At 44.7% G+C, this 16,685-nt stretch overlaps 1 protein-coding gene across 12 annotated transcripts in view; it reads left to right on the forward strand.

The window, feature by feature from the left end:
• The window catches only part of BBX (BBX high mobility group box domain containing), a 178,374-nt gene that overhangs the window by 87,382 nt on the left and 74,307 nt on the right, over positions 1-16,685 (forward strand). For all 12 annotated transcript variants that reach the window (XM_066620461.1, XM_066620469.1, XM_066620470.1 and 9 more), the window contains one exon: positions 15,630-15,800. In XM_066620461.1, the coding sequence (XP_066476558.1) occupies positions 15,630-15,800 (171 nt within the window). The remainder of the gene's footprint in view (positions 1-15,629; positions 15,801-16,685) is intronic.

Below are 16,685 nucleotides of genomic sequence, written 5' to 3' on the forward strand. Positions count from 1 at the left end.
GCATGTCGAAACGGATCACAGCATGATCACTGTTCCCCAATGGCTCCATAACATTGATATCTCTAACCAGGTCCTGAGTACTGCACAATATTAAATCCAGAGTCACCTGTCCTCTGGTGGGCTTAAAAGTTTAAAAGTTGCTCTACCACCTTTTTAATGTTATGCGCCAGCAGTCTGGTTCCATTCTGGTTCAAGTGAAGCCCATCCCTCTTGTACAGGCCCCGCTTGTCCCAAAACGTTTCCCAGTGCCTAACGAATCTAAACCCCTTGTCCCTACTCCACTGACACATCCACGCAATGAGACCCCTGATCTCCGCCTGCCTAGCTGGCCCTGCGCGTGGAACAGGTAGCACTTCATAGAATGCTACCTTTGAGGTCCTGGCTTTCAGCTTCCTACCTAATAGCCTAAATTTGACCTCCAGGACCTCCCGGCTACACTTGTCCACGTCATTGGTGCCAACATGCACTACAACCGCTTCCTCCTCCCCAGCACTGTCTACCAGCCTGTCTAGACGAGAAGTGATGTCCGCAACCTTCGCACCAGGCAGGCAAGTCACCATGCGGTCCTTACATCCGTCGCAAACCCCCTCTCTATGTTTCTAATAATCAAATTCCCCACTACAAGAAGCCCCTGACCCCCCTCCCGCCAAGGAGTATCCTGAGTGCGTTCAGATATGAGCCCATCCCCTGGAGAAGAGGTTCCCCCTAGGGGATTGTTTCCCTCCTCTCCAGGATGACGTCCTCCAGCCCCGAGACTTCCCACCTGGGCAGCTGAGGAGCTGCACGCCTGAGGTTGGGACGAAGCCTGATCGTCCCCGGAAGTCTCTCCACGGTCCTTCTCTGCCTGCCTCTGCTTCTCCAGGTCGGCCACCAGGGCTTTAAGGGAGCGAATGCGTTCCCTGAGACCCTGGAACTCCTTGCACCTAGGACACACCCATGACTTATGCCCCAGAGACAAATAGTCATACATGTGGCACTCGATGCAGAACACTTGATAGCCCCCTCCCTGCTGCTGGCTGTCTGACTGCATAGCTTTTTTTGTTGTTTTTATTTAGGGGTACTTAAAAAACCCTACACTGGTTTGCTGCCCTCTTCTCAAAGGAAGAGAGGGCGGTGTCTGGGGTCCTGGCTTCCTCACCCTGCTGTTGAACTCACCCAGATGCTAAACTTGCGGTGCCTTACCTGGCACTTTGTCCCAGAGGCACTTGGTGTCCCAGAGGCCATGCGCGCTTCTGCAGAGAGGCTCACGCAGTGGCAGGCACTAGCTTTATACCCCTAGCTAGCTCCTCCTTCCTCCCTCCCTGCTGATTGAAAGGGGGGCTGGTCTTCCCAGGTGAGATCACAAAAACTCAGGAAGACAAAAGGCTGTTGATGGGCTTAATCCACTCTGCAGGCCCTGAATGGGTTGCTTGGATTAGCCTAATGGGGATCTTATCACCTCCAACAGGTCAATGACTATGCTAAAATTGCCCTGGCTGGGTGGGAACTGGCCCTTTCTAGGTTCTTACCTAGGTTCTAGTTCAGTTCTCTTAGGCTGGACTGTTTTTTAAGCATAAACTAGTTTTTATTTGAGTTTGTTTATTTATTTATTTATCTATTTATTTATTTATTTATTGTTCTCACCTAGATCCTGTGTCCCAATTTACTGAACTGTTTAGATTATGTTCTGGTCACGATAAGGAAACCGGATTTCCTGACGTGCTAAATGACTGTGGCTTAGATCAGCTAGTCACAGAGCCCACCAGAGGACAGGTGACTCTGGATTTAATATTGTGTGGTACGCAGGACCTGGTTAGAGATGTAAACGTTACTGAGCCATTGGGGAACAGTGATCATACTGCGATCCGTTTTGACGTGCACGTTGGGGGAAGAATACCAGGCAAATCTCTAACAAAAACCCTTGACTTCCAACAGGCGGACTTCCCTCAAATGAGGAGGCTGGTTAGAAGGAGGTTGAAAGGGAGGGTAAAAAGAGTCCAATCTCTCCAGAGTGCATGGAGGCTGCTTAAAACAACAGTAATAGAGGCCCAGCAGAGGTGTATACCACAAAGAAAGAAGGGTTCCACTAAATCCAGGAGGGTGCCCGCATGGCTAACCAGCCAAGTTAGAGAGGCTGTGAAGGGCAAGGAAGCTTCCTTCCGTAAATGGAAGTCTTGCCCTAACGAGGAGAATAAAAAGTAACATAAACTGTGGCAAAAGAAATGTAAGAAGGTGATATGGGAGGCCAAGAGAGACTATGAGGAACGCATGGCCAGCAACATTAAGGGGAATAATAAAAGCTTCTTCAAATATGTTAGAAGCAGGAAACCCACCAGAGAAGCGGTTGGCCCTCTGGATGGTGAGGGAGGGAAAGGGGAGATAAAAGGAGACTTAGAGATGGCAGAGAAATTAAATGAGTTCTTTGCATCTGTCTTCATGGCAGAAGACCATGGGCAAATACCGCTGCCCAAACGGCCCCTCCTGACCGAGGAGTTAAGTCAGATAGAGGTTAAAAGAGAAGACGTTTCAGACCTCATTGATAAATTAAAGATCAATAAGTCACCGGGCCCTGATGGCATCCACCCAAGGGTTATTAAGGAATTGAAGAATGAAGTTGCAGATCTCTTGACTAAGGTATGCAACTTGTCCCTCAAAACGGCCACGGTGCCAGAAGATTGGAGGATAGCAAATGTCACGCCTATTTTTAAAAAGGGAAAGAGGGGGGACCCGGGAAACTATAGGCCGGTCAGCCTAACATCCATACCGGGTAAGATGGTGGAATGCCTCATCAAAGATAGGATCTCAAAACACATAGACGAACAGGCCTTGCTGAGGGAGAGTCAGCATGGCTTCTGTAAGGGTAAGTCTTGCCTCACGAACCTTATAGAATTCTTTGAAAAGGTCAACAGGCATGTGGATGCGGGAGAACCCGTGGACATTATATATCTGGACTTTCAGAAGGCGTTTGACACGGTCCCTCACCAAAGGCTACTGAAAAAACTCCACAGTCAGGGAATTAGAGGACAGGTCCTCTCGTGGATTGAGAACTGGTTGGAGGCCAGGAAGCAGAGAGTGGGTGTCAATGGGCAATTTTCACAATGGAGAGAGGTGAAAAGCGGTGTGCCCCAAGGATCTGTCCTGGGACCGGTGCTTTTCAACCTCTTCATAAATGACCTGGAGACAGGGTTGAGCAGTGAAGTGGCTAAGTTTGCAGACGACACCAAACTTTTCCGAGTGGTAAAGACCAGAAGTGATTGTGAGGAGCTCCAGAAGGATCTCTCCAGACTGGCAGAATGGGCAGCAAAATGGCAGATGCGCTTCAATGTCAGTAAGTGTAAAGTCATGCACATTGGGGCAAAAAATCAAAACTTTAGATATAGGCTGATGGGGTCTGAGCTGTCTGTGACAGATCAGGAGAGAGATCTTGGGGTGGTGGTGGACAGGTCGATGAAAGTGTCGACCCAAAGTGCAGCAGCAGTGAAGAAGGCCAATTCTATGCTTGGGATCATTAGGAAGGGTATTGAGAACAAAACGGCTAGTATTATAATGCCGTTGTACAAATCTATGGTAAGGCCACACCTGGAGTATTGTGTCCAGTTCTGGTGGAAAGACATAGTGGAAATGGAATAGGTGCAAAAGAGAGCGACTAAGATGATTACGGGGCTGTGGCACCTTCCTTATGAGGAAAGACTACGGCGTTTGGGCCTCTTCAGCCTAGAAAAGAGACGCTTGAGGGGGGACATGATTGAGACATACAAAATTATGCAGGGAATGGACAGAGTGGATAGGGAGATGCTCTTTACACTCTCACATAATACCAGAACCAGGGGACATCCACTAAAATTGAGTGTTGGGCGGGTTAGGACAGACAAAAGAAAATATTTCTTTACTCAGCGTGGGGTCGGTCTGTGGAACTCCTTGCTGCAGGATGTGGTGCTGGCGTCTAGCCTAGACGCCTTTAAAAGGGGATTGGACAAGTTTCTGGAGGAAAAATCCATTATGGGGTACAAGCCATGATGTGTATGCACAACCTCCTGATTTTAGAAATGGGTTAAGTCAGAATGCCAGATGTAGGGGAGGGCACCAGGATGAGGTCTCTTGTTATCTGGTGTGCTCCCTGGGGCATTTGGTGGGCCGCTGTGAGATACAGGAAGCTGGACTAGATGGGCCTATGGCCTGATCCAGTGGGGCTGTTCTTATGTTCTTATGTTCTTATGTTCTAGCTTAGATTAGGTTTAACTTGGGTTAGGTATAGGGTTGATTTAAAACAAAGTAGAAAAACTTGCTTTCCACTTTATCCTCCTTTGTTTTATTTATTTTTCCAAGTGCCTGACCCTTGGGCTCTTACTCACGAGTAGGAGTCTGCTCCTGCCCAGAGTAGACCTATGTACATACCTACGTATTTAATTTCTATTGCCCTCACCTAGCTCCTGTGCCCCACCTCGCTGGTCCTTAGATTCCCTCCCTTAGGTTAGATTAGGTGCTAACTTAGCTAAAGCTTAGGTAAAGCTAAATTTCAAAGTTGATTTAAGGTTGATTTAAAGTTAGAAGACAAGCAGTTAGAAAGACAAAGAGAAAGAGTACACTTACCTTCCCCTTCTCGTCCTCCTCCTCCCCTTCTCCAAAACTCAGAGGTCCACTTGCCTTCTCCTCACCCAGATGCTAAACTCGCGGTGCCTTACCTGGCACTTTGTTCTCAGAGGCACTTGGTGTCCCAGAGGCCACGCACACTTCTGCAGAGAGAATAGGATCCTGTAAGTTATATGGGATGTCCGCCTTCCATTACCTACTCCCCCAGTATGTCTCCTAAACTGCTACCATAGGGACTCCTCTGACAGTGCAAGAAGTTGCAGTGCAGTTCCCTGTTTCCTGACCATTGGAGGAACTGGACTTGGAGAACCTACATTTTCCAAGTCCTCACCCACAACTTTAGTGAAAATGGCATGGGACTTTTCTCACTCCTCTTTTCCTCCTCAGTCTCATGCATCAATACCATGGAGGCTTGAGTACGTGGTTATGGAGATGAATGGGCCAAGGTCTTGGCCAAGGTTCTATGTAAGTCAAAGAACTGGGGGTGATCCAACCCATCACATGGAGTGGAACAAGGACATACTTTCCCTAGTCTAGTACATTGGCTCTACCCTACTAAGCCTGCACACCTACAAAATGCTAACCTATCTAAAGTCTGCCTGTGTACATAAAATGCAACATGTATAGGACTCAGTTGCACCATTGATGCCCCAGAAAATATTGGCCATGTACCTGAGGCCTACATGCTTTTACATGCTTAGGCTAACTTCAGACTTGCTGCATATGGCAAATGCATAGACTAACTTCAGAGTCTGCATGGATTGCAAATGTGGAGAGAACAGGCACACCTGCATTCACACAGTGGACTGGATTGGCTCAGTAGCGTAGCTAAAGGAGGGCCCCAAAAAGTAAGTACTGCAAGCAGCACAACGTGCCGTGTAAGTGCCCCTCCCACTCACTGAGCCATTTCAGGCAGCAACAGCTTTGATGGCGAGTGGGAGAAACCACTTACACGGTGTGTTGCAGTGCCTACGGTACTTACTGTACCCCCCACCAGCTACGCTACTGGATTGATTGGAAAATACCTTTGAACCAACCCAAAGACAAGCCTCTGCAATGACCACAAGCCAAGTTCTGGTCCCTGTGTTTTCCCAAAAGTCTTGTTTAATGGTTTCCGTAGGTGCAAACAGACCCTTAATTTGAGTTGGGGGTGGTGACTAATAGATTATGTAAGTCTTCCTGGAGAAGGATGATTGCAAAGGAAGAAAGAGAGGTGGGCAGGAGGTCTGGTCTAGAGGGTAGAGCCTCCATTTGCCTGAAGATAACATCCGCAGGTCACCAGTTCGAGGCCACCGGCACCGTGCGACCTTGAAGCAGCTGACAAGCTGAGCTGAGTTATTTCATCTGCTCTGAGTGTGGGAGGATGGAGGCCAGAATGTTGTGACCAGATCAGAACGAAACATCTGAATGTTGTGATTTCTTGAAAGATAGAACCTTCTTTCAAATTGTAAAAATCCCTATTTTTACAATTAGGGGATTTAATTAGCCTGCCTATGTAAACCGCCTTGAATAAAGTCCGAGGAGAAATCTGAGGACCAAGAAAGGCGGTATAGAAATACCTGTATTATTATTATTATTATTATTATTATTATTATTATTATTATTATTATTATGTATGTACTATTGTAGCCATAGTGCGCAGCATGGGAGAGCAGACTTTAGAGAGAAGGGGGAGGATTCGACAGTACAGGACAATAGATCTGAAGAATGAAGGTCACCAGCAGGGATATGACAGGAAGGAAGGATAAAAGAACAGAGTTTGGCAAAACCTTGGAGACAGTTGAATGTAAGATGAGTTCGTGATGGATACAAGTGTTGGAAAAAGGGCTACAGGTGTAATTTAAGAATCAGGAAGACCCTTTTTCTGATCACTTCCCACCACCCCCTTCTAGTTTGCTGCAAATGATAAAACAGAAGAGGAAGTGAAAGGGTTAAAAGAAAACACTTGATTTACTGTTTAAAATCATGTCAGTGTTCTAGACTTATGTTTAGACTTAGGAACATGGAACCCTAAAGGAGTGCCTCTTGCATTAGTGTGTGAGATCCAGGGTTGGCCTTCATTGCAGTGATCTGGGCAAGTTACAGTGATCTGGGCAAGATACAGTTGCATGGGCAAGATGGACTTTGAAAGAAGGGATAGGATCCCACACAAGTCATTGCTACTGGGATCAACCCTCTCCCACCCTAAAACAGGACAAATAAGGGAGAGGGGTAGGATGCAGCCACTCATGAGTACCACCAATCTCACCTCCTCCTGCCTCCCTCCTCGTCAAATGAATTAGATGGTGTGTCGTTTTTTCCAGTATTCGTATAAGAGAGCCCGTCAAAAATAGGAACGTTGTTAATCCTCATACATAGTGATAGAAATGTTAAAATACCCCAACTTCTCAAAATGAGCAGAGTAATATGTATGGGTAAGAAAACAAATGATTAGCCATACATTGCTGGAAGTGGAAGAACTGTTGCATCAGGATGGACCTACACATTATCCTAGTAAATGGGATTTGCTGTTTGCTGAAATAACATGGAGGCTGAGGGAATGTTTGCAGAAGAGAATAAGCATGACAGAGGAGTGTATAACCCTTCCCACACCTGTCGGTTCTTCCCTGCAAATGCCACCTTTAAGCCATTTCTCCCCAATCAACTTATTTTTAGTTTCAGAGCCTAGAGGGTGGAAAGGAGAATCATTTTAATTTGGCTGAAGCAGTGCTTACAGGGAAGAACTGACAATCTCTCACCCAACCGATTCTCGCTCCTGCAAAAGCTCCCCCTCCTGAGAAAAACATGGGATCCCTGTGTTTCTCCCCCATAACCTACAGTTCTTTACATTCACATCTAATGCAACAATATCATGTAAGTCAAATCTGTTTCTTAGGACCTTATAAGTGAGTCCATTGTTTTCCATTTTGCATGGAGACCTCCTTCTACGTTAACTATCAAACTGGCATGGACAGGACTTGCTGTTAGGCCCCACCTGCCTTGGTCAGTGATGGGCTTTCACTGCCGTATTATGTAATAACTTCTGTCTCAGAGTGTAGCCATGGTTTTTACTGGGGGGTGTGTGTGTAAAAACAGGGTAGTAGTCTTGTCTTTTTCCCCATCCCTGTTACAGATCATGACTGTGTTACAAACAATGTGTGTGGAACTTATAGCCGGAATTCCCATATTGGAACCTCAGTTGTAAGTTTCTTAGTTCCCATTGCAACATTCTTCTACTTCCAAAAGCAGTTTTCACAGAAGCAGTTTATTTTTTCTTCCTTTTGTCCAAAAAGCTGAAGAGAGCATAGTGACTAAGAGGCTAATACACAAATCAGAAAGTTACTGACTTAAATCTTTGCTCACAAGGGTACCTGAAAGATGGCCTTAGTAGGTCACTTTCTGTCAACTTTTCTTTACAGGATTGCTATAATCCTTGCAACAAGGTTACATCCAGTAGTTTGAACCTTCAAATGTACTGCATAAATGGCAAGTATTATATTATATGCAGTCAAACTCCTGACATTCATCAAGATATGTAGACTGCCACACTGACTCCAGAATTTATTTTCCTATATTTTTTTTGGGAAAAGATGTTCCCTGCCTTTCTAGATACCGAAGGCAGCTTCCAAATCAAAATATCTGCAACCATAAAAATGAAATAAAACGCTCACCATATCAAAAGTGCATGGCAAATACTTCAGTAGTAAAACATGAAAGCACCTTGAGAAAAGTTTTCTGACACAAAAAAGAATTCATGGTCTTTCCTAAATCTGAGTAAGAAGCTTGTCATTCTAAATTCATCACTATGGCATGCATTCCTGTGTCTCAGAGTTGCTGGAAAAGAGTTCCTGCTTCACTCTTCAGCTATCCATTGTCCAGACAACTGGAACATGCTGCTTTCTCTCACTGTCTCAACATTCTTTTGTCCCATTTTATTCTTGACTTGAGTCTGGTTTCTAACCACTGTACTCTACTGGGACTGCCTTCCCCAAAATTATCAATAATGTTCTCACTGCCAAATCAAACAGTCTCTATCTTGTCCTTCTTGACCTCTATATTGCCTTCTGTACCATTGATCCTTCTCTCTTGCTGAACTCCATCTGTGCCTTAGGTATCTGTAACACCATCCCAACTAGTTGTCTTCTTACCTGTCCAATTGTTCTTTGAGGTTCTTTCATGGGAAAGTTCTTTTCTTTCCCCCTCTCTTTTAGTCTTCTGGGGTTCTGTTCTTGTACCCTTGCTATTCTCCCATTACACACTGTCCCTGATCCTAAATGATTTACAGCCCAATCCTGAACGCCTCAGTGGCCAGGGCTGCAGTGGTGCCAAAATGGCAACCACTGCATCCTGTGGGTGCCAAGGCTACTGCTGGGGGACTCTTTGCGGTAAGGGAACATTTGTTCCCTTATCCCAGGTAACGCCCCTGAGGTGCCAATAGATCTCCTTACCTCTGTGCCTGCATTTGAGAGGGTGCCAAGCCAAGAAGATCTGTGTCTGTTCGCCAGGCTCAGGAGGGGGTTCAGGTTTCAGCAACAGATGCTGCCGTCTTCTCCACCCCCCTTTGCGGGCCCAGTCCTCTGCCCTCCCTTGCACTGTTCCGCCCACTTCCCACCCCCGAGCCCAAAAATATTCAGTGCAAGCCGGTAAAGGAGTGCATCGTCCATACAACACTGAGGCTCAGTGCCTACTAGTGCTGGCCCAGCTCTCTCCTCCCCCGGTGCCATAAGCGTGCCTTATGGGATGTTTGTGACCAGTTAGAGCCAGTGGTACATGTGTACTGCTGGTGCCCTGGACTTCAGAATTGGGCCCTTAATAAAGTTATGTGGTTTTCAGTGTTATTTCTCTACACTGACAATACACTGTCCCAATTGTGGACCTGGCTTCTCTGTGCTGCCCCAGGGCATAGGACTGTGCATGACCCCATGCACAACACGACCCCCCCCAGTATACTTACCCAGTCATACAGATCCTCATGCAATATTCCCAAGTGCTCTGAAAGCCTTCTGAGGCCTCCAAAGCACCATTAAACAGTACTTCCAATTTTCCGACAAAAACCAGAAGTATTTTTAAGGGTGCTCCGGGAGGCCTCAGAAGGCTTTTGGAGCTTCCGGGGACACATAGCAGGGCTTTGCCTGCCCATGAAATGGATCCAGAGGGTGGGCGGGGGTGGTGGGAACTGTGCCGCCCCCGTTCTCCACAGGACCACCTATTTCTCCTATTAATGCCCGTCCTATTTCTCTACCACAGAATTTTCTCCCTCCATCCAAACTCACATCTCCAATTGCCTGCCTTTCAGTTTGAATGCTTCATTGCCATCGCAAGCTCAAAATGTCCAAGACTGAACTTCTTAACTCTTGTTCCAAACTTTCCTCATCTTGTGCTCTGTCCCTACCTATTTAATATGTCACAATTCACCATGTTGAATAGACTTTAAGCTTTAGCTTCACCTATGATTTTGGCTCCCAAACCCCTTTTTCCAGGACCCTGGACCTCTTTTTGGGGTGCAGGATGTGCCCCCTGCACCCCCCGTCTCAGAGGCCCTGTCTTTATCTACTGTCACAAAGCTTAAGAATGTGTAACTGAAAGAACTGTGTATTTTAGTGTTGCAGCATTTTACTTCCTTGTGACTGAGCTGCCTTATTAAAACACTCTGAATTCATGTACCATCAGAGTAACATCTTTCACACTTTTGTCAAACAAATACGCTTAATAGACTCTAAGAAATATAATCTGCATTTTTTTGTCCATTCAGTAAGATATTTGACTCAAATGATTTGGCTAATTAGGTAATTAGCATTGAATCAACCTGTAGACAAAATGATAAACAATCATTTGCAAGTTAAAAAGAGTAACAAATATTTTAAAAACAAAACCGTGTCATTGTAAATATCTTTCTTTTGGATTTGAGATGTCCTATTAAAGTTCTGTTTTCTCTTGGTTTTAAGCTGCATGTCACTTTAGAAATTCTCTGTTACAACAGAGTGCTTAGAATCATGCTGTGGGATTATTTATATTCCTCGAAGATTTTCTTAATCCTGTTAAAGCTGTGGGGAACAGAATGGTGCCAGTTCTACTTGGTTGTGGAATAATAACAATTCTACAGTGATTTTTTTTGTGCCCTTTATGCGCCACTTTGAAAAAAACTTTCTTAAAGCCTCTGAATATTTCTTCATTGTGATTTGGGTACTTATAATTTCTGAATTAACTGAACAGAGCAATGAAACTGAACAAAGCAATCAAACAAGGAATATGAGCTACTGAACAAGTAGCGAGTATTGGATCTCTAGTTCAGCAATCATCTAATTGCTTCACCATGCATTCAGGCAGTGTTGTTCTAGAAGTTCTTCCATTTCATAACAAGACATGATAAACCATGGCACAGTTTAAAAAAAGAAAAACCACAGCCACATGACACAGCAATTGTTTGTCCTGTGTCAAAATCATCAATGGAAAAAGAGTCCTGGAGTCTTTTGTAAATATAGACATCCTCCCTAATGTTTTATGTAGAGAGTTGTGCCCTATTAAAAAAAAGCACATACTATGGTTCTAAACATCTTTTCTTGAACATAAAGTTATATTCTTAAGTTACAGCTGTGGTAATACTTGTTTCCACACAACCCTGTGTGACCAAAAAAAATTCTTGTTTTTTTTCTTACCTCTTGTCCAACTCTCCTTCATTGTGACCTGACTCTGGGACTCGGCAAAGAAGTGTGAAGGGCAGCTATTGCCCAGTTAGCAATCACCAACCAACGCAACCATTATCATCTCTCCTCCACCATGCCACAGTGCACTTTAGTTTGAGTAGTTGTATTCCACCCTGTACGTAGCTCGTAACTCCCACATTGAGGGAGAAACTGCACCTGGAGTTTGAAAAACACAGTATCCAAGTTGGTGTAATCTTCCTAACTTTTGAAAATCACATTACATTACTACTTGATTTCAATTAATAATATTGTGTATTTCCTCTTTAAAATGCCAAAAAAAAAAGAAAGAAAAAAAGAATGCAGTCTTGTAGTTTCAACATTCAATTTTCAAAGACAGGAGAATGAGTTATAGATAATTAACAGGCATATGGTAGTATAATGTTGATGTGTCAGAAGGATTACATTTAAATCACAGACAATGAAATGGTACAGTAATAAAGGTGGTGACACAAGTTAAAAGCAGCTCCTAGGTAACAGGAACGAGAGTCTTTCATGTGTTTTTATCTGGGAGTGAAAACCGTCATTCTGATGTGCACATATGGAAGTGCGAGCTTTCTGTATTCATCATGCTAGCATTTTGCAAGTTGCTGTCTCCATACTGGAACATTTCCCTCTTCATTGAAAGCTAAGACAGGAATATTTGTTCAGGTACTCCAGTGTTAATTACATGTTTACACTTAGCACTGGAGGTTTTTAAACCTGAAAGACCATGAACTAGACCAGGAAATCCCCAGTGCCATTATCAAGTTCAATAGGGAACTGAAGCTCTTTGCTTCATAGGGGTGAATTATAACTTAGCCAAGAAAGTAATGAGTAATTACAAAATTAATAGTCAACTATGCTTACAAGTCACCTGTGTATTTGTATGCTTGAGTAAATAACTTGGGGAATGTTCGATATTAAAAGATTTCATCGCAGTTCTGTTGGCCTCTAAGGCTGGGGGAATTAGCGTTCTGCCAGTGTCAACTGCCTTACAGCAGTCGTAAAACACATTCTGGCAGTGTGCAGAGTAACACAGTACTGGAGCCCTGGTGGGAAGGCCAAAGTCTTCCCCATGCACTGGAGAATTGTTGAAGACCCACTGACCCAGGTAGGACGGCAGGGAAGGCAGGAAGAGATTGGGGAAAGATGGAATGGGAGGGGGGGAGAACAGGGAGACAGCAGGATGGCCATGGGGTATAGATCAGGTCTGGGAAGGGGCTGGTTTGGCAGCAGTGATGGCTGCCAAATCCAAGTCCCCTTCCTGGATCCGAAGCCACAGCCTTGATCCATGTGGACCTGTGCCTGCAATTTTGCTTGCACAACTCTGAGACAACTCTGTGCCACAGAGACTACCCCTGGGTAAGGGAACAAATGTTCCCAAAGGAGGTCTCTGTGACAGCTCCCCCCCCCCCCCAGAATGCAACTCAATCCATTTCAGCATGGCTACATTGGTTGGAGATAGAATTGAGCTGTTAGGGTTGTATTGGGTATATTATTTGCACATAAACATTTAGTGCATTAGAACTTTATTGAGGGTGATTTTGCAGTGTCTGCATGGTGATATTTGACTGTAATTGTCATTTGGGGTTCATTTCTTAGGGCCGGGTAATTTTTCCAGCTACCTGACAATAAAGAAAGATCACACCAATGTAGCAATTCCTGGTCACTATCAAATGTACTGTTTTGGGGCAGAATGATTGAGCATGAGGTGGCACCTCAATTCCAGGCTTTCCTGGACAATACTATTGCCTTGATCCTTTTCAGTCTGATTTCAGTTTTAGAACTGAAACATCCTTGGTTACTGTTTGGCAACCTGCACTCACGACTTAACAGGACAAGTGTGATCTTGTTGGTTCTGCTGGGCCCTTCATCAGCTTTTGTTACCATTGATGATCATATCTATCCAGGCACCCTTCCTGAATCATTATCTGGGCCCAATCCAGCTCACGTTTCTGTCTCTCTTGAAATAAGCTAAGATAAACTATTCTCTTCATGAAGTAAAGAAAGATAAGCCTCAGGAAAGCCATGGGTGCTTCTTCTCAACGTCACATCTTTGACCTTCACCCATTGTCACTACTGCTCTTGGACATTATAGATAGGTGGAAGGTCTGTCACTAGAACTGGACTCCAGATGAGAGTGGAGGATCCACCATGTCTTGGCTTCCACAAACTAGTATCATCAGGAGAAGCAGAATCTGGTTGTTTCTGAGGACCTTGCAACTGTTCCACAAACTTCTACTGTTATAAAAATTGGTTGACCGGAGTACTTGCTAGGGCCTACTTATCAGAATGCATCTTTCTGGTTCTTTATCATCTTCTCTGGCTACAAGTGTGTTTCTGATCTCAATTCAAGGGGCTCATTATGGCTTTTAAAGTCCTGTGTGCCTTGGGATTTGGTCACTTAAAAGATTGTCTTTTCCCACATGAACCTGTCTGCTCACTGCAATGAGGTTTGTTATTTTATAAAAATGTTGTAAATCACTAACAGCCTGATCCTATGGGCTTGTAGCACTGGCAGAACTTGTATTCTGCCAATGCTATCATCTTTATAGCGGCTGCAAAAGGCACTTTGTCTGCACCAGCAGGAAGGCTAGAGCCTTCCCATGCCTGCTGGAGGAGCGCACTGGTCCCACTGAGGTAGGTCGATGTTGGGGGAGGGCAGAACAAGCAGAGAGGGACAAAACCAGGTCAAGAGGAGGAAGAACAAGAGGCAGGAACCTGTGTGAGGCTCCCTGACCTCTTTCTATCCTCAGATATGTGTCCTATCCTAATTTTCGACTCCTGCCGACTACGCCAATTTGTCCCGTCCAAATATCCCAACTCCCTTCTAATGCCCGCTTTTTGGCTAATTAACACCCTCCTTTTCCAAGAAACAACAGCTGTGGTGTGCAAAGGAATGAACACAGAGCTCCTTATCTATAGCAATTAACAAGAATTTATTGCTACAAACACAGACACTCCCTGCAAGTCCTCTTGTCCAGAGGCTTTCCCTCCCCAAAACTCCACTTAACTCAGTGGGTGAAGGTTTGATGCCTCCAGTCCAAGTCCACAGTTCAATCTCCAAAACAGTCCAAACTTCCCAGTCCAGTCTTCCCTGTCCAGTCTTCCAGTAGCAGTCCAATGCAGCAGAGTGTGTGTCCAGCAGAGTTTCAGCAGTCCCTTCCTCTATCTTCTCCAGAAGAGTGTCTCCTCCAGCAGGGTCCTGGCAGTCCTCTCCTCTGCGTGTCCTCCAGCAGAGTTTTGGCAGTCCCCTTCTCCCAGTGTGAGTCCGTCCAGGTGTCCCTCTGGGTCAGGGTCCTCCTTCTGGTCAGCGTCCCGCTCCTGGCTGGGTCAGCGTCCCGCTCTGGTCAGCCCTTTGCTCCTTCTGAAGCTGCCTTTTATCCTGCAGCCCCTTGTTAAGTCCAAATTAGGCTCAACTGAGCCATCTCGTCAGTCCATGTCCATTCAAAGTCCCATCAAGGTCCAATGACGCTCAGGTGTCCATCAGAGTCCCATTGGCCTTGATTGATTACAGCTGTGGAGCCAGCCCTGCCCTTCCCAGAGCTGTCAAACAGCTGTCAAAACATGGGATCACTATCAACACCACATCATCCACCTGATGATCTTCTGATCTTCCATTACGACATGCGCTAGTGAAATCGGAGAAGTTCCATTGTGGAGGTTCAGCACATTCAGCAAATGCATTTTGTTGTGGCTGAACCAGTGGAGGGGATAGCTGTTAGATAGGATTGGGCTTTTAGAAAGTCATTCTGGGGATGGAAAAGAGGATATAAATATTTTGAACAAATAAATAAATAAATAAATAAATAAATAAATAAATAAATAAATAAAATGCCTTTATGAAACAGACACTAACCTCTTTCATTAACAGTAGCTGGATCCACCAAGTTGTTTGTGTGATTGGCAAGAGGTGTTTCCTGTTTAGCTCTATGATAACATTTGAAATAATATGTGGTAAAGCATGATATTTCGATTTACATAACCTTTACTCTTTCTCCAATTCACTGAATTTTAAAGAAATTATTCCCTTTAATGTAATCCCAGAGCAAATGTCATTTTTCTATCTAGTTGACAAGAATCATAAAAAGACAAGAAACTTGAATCACAGACTCATATATTGCAAATGCTAGTCTATAATCTAGTAAAATACATCTCTGTATTGTATCACATATCTTGTGCTTGACTCCTCATAAAGCAGGACTAATGAAGTTTTCAGGATTTATCCCTTTGCAACTGTTAGTAGGACTGCACACCTGTCAACATCTTTTATGTACAGAACCATCTGCTGAGAATTTAGATTAACAATCAGCATTCATATTTAAAACCTGAGCAGTTGTATTCAAGAAAATATATTTTAAATACTAACAATTCCTTTGTTCTTTTTTTTAATTGCAGGTCACAGTTATGAAAGGCAGCAATAGGAATAAAGATCATTCAACAGACGGAGAGGGAACTGGAAAACGCCCAAAGAGAAAGTGTCTTCAGTGGCATCCACTACTTGCAAAGAAAATTCTTGACTTTTCTGAAGAGGAGGACGAAGAGGAGTACGAAGAAGATATTGATAAGGTAGATCCATACCATAGAAAAGTAGAATTTTTCATAGGTGCAGGTCAGAGGAGACCCACTGTGGAGCAAGATGTTTTTTGGGGAAAGGGGATACAAATCCCTTTGCCCTTCCATAAGCTCCCTGATGTGCCCTCCCCTCCAGATACAGCGATATGCCTTTTTAGTGCAACTGCACCCAGGGTGGGGTGGGGGGAAGGATAGAATAGGGCTGTCAGGAACTTATTAGCTGCAAATAACAAGAGAGAAAAATTTGCAAAACTTGATCATACTTTCAAGATACAGGAAAGCTCAACTATCCCACATGCCACCCTCTCAGCAGGGCCACTTCTGCTGTGGCATCACTCAGCAACTGAGAGGTCTTTGCAAAGCCTCAGCAGAAGCAGCACTGCTGAAAGGGCGACCAGTGGAATAATTGGGCTGTCCCAGTGCCTCAGCAGATTCTTCCTCCTCCCTTTCTCAACCCTCTTGATCTGCCTCTTCCTCCATAATGTTGCTCACCTTCTGAGGTCTCCTTCCATCTCCCCCTCCCAGCTCCTCAGCATTAGTGGTGCTGCTGAATGTCTGGCACTCTGAGAGCCCAATTATCATGCAGATCATCCTTTTAGCAGTGACACCTCAGCAGAAGTAGCTGCTGAAAGAATGACCTGCATGATAATTGGGCTCTCCCAGCACCCTTCCAGCAGTGTCACTTCATAGTTCAGCAGCTGAGAGCAGTTAATAGTGGTGCTGGGAGAGCCCAATTATCGGGAGCTGGATAAAGAGCTTCTGCTGGCTGTATCCAGGCTGTGGCCTGGTTTTTAAAACTCTTTCTCCAGCTATGAATTTGGTTCCCAGACATCTTCTAATATATATCTGGGAACCAAATTCATAGCTGGTGAAAGCATT

The sequence above is a fragment of the Tiliqua scincoides genome, chromosome 3, assembly GCF_035046505.1.
Source record: "Tiliqua scincoides isolate rTilSci1 chromosome 3, rTilSci1.hap2, whole genome shotgun sequence".
Taxonomy (NCBI): domain Eukaryota; kingdom Metazoa; phylum Chordata; class Lepidosauria; order Squamata; family Scincidae; genus Tiliqua; species Tiliqua scincoides.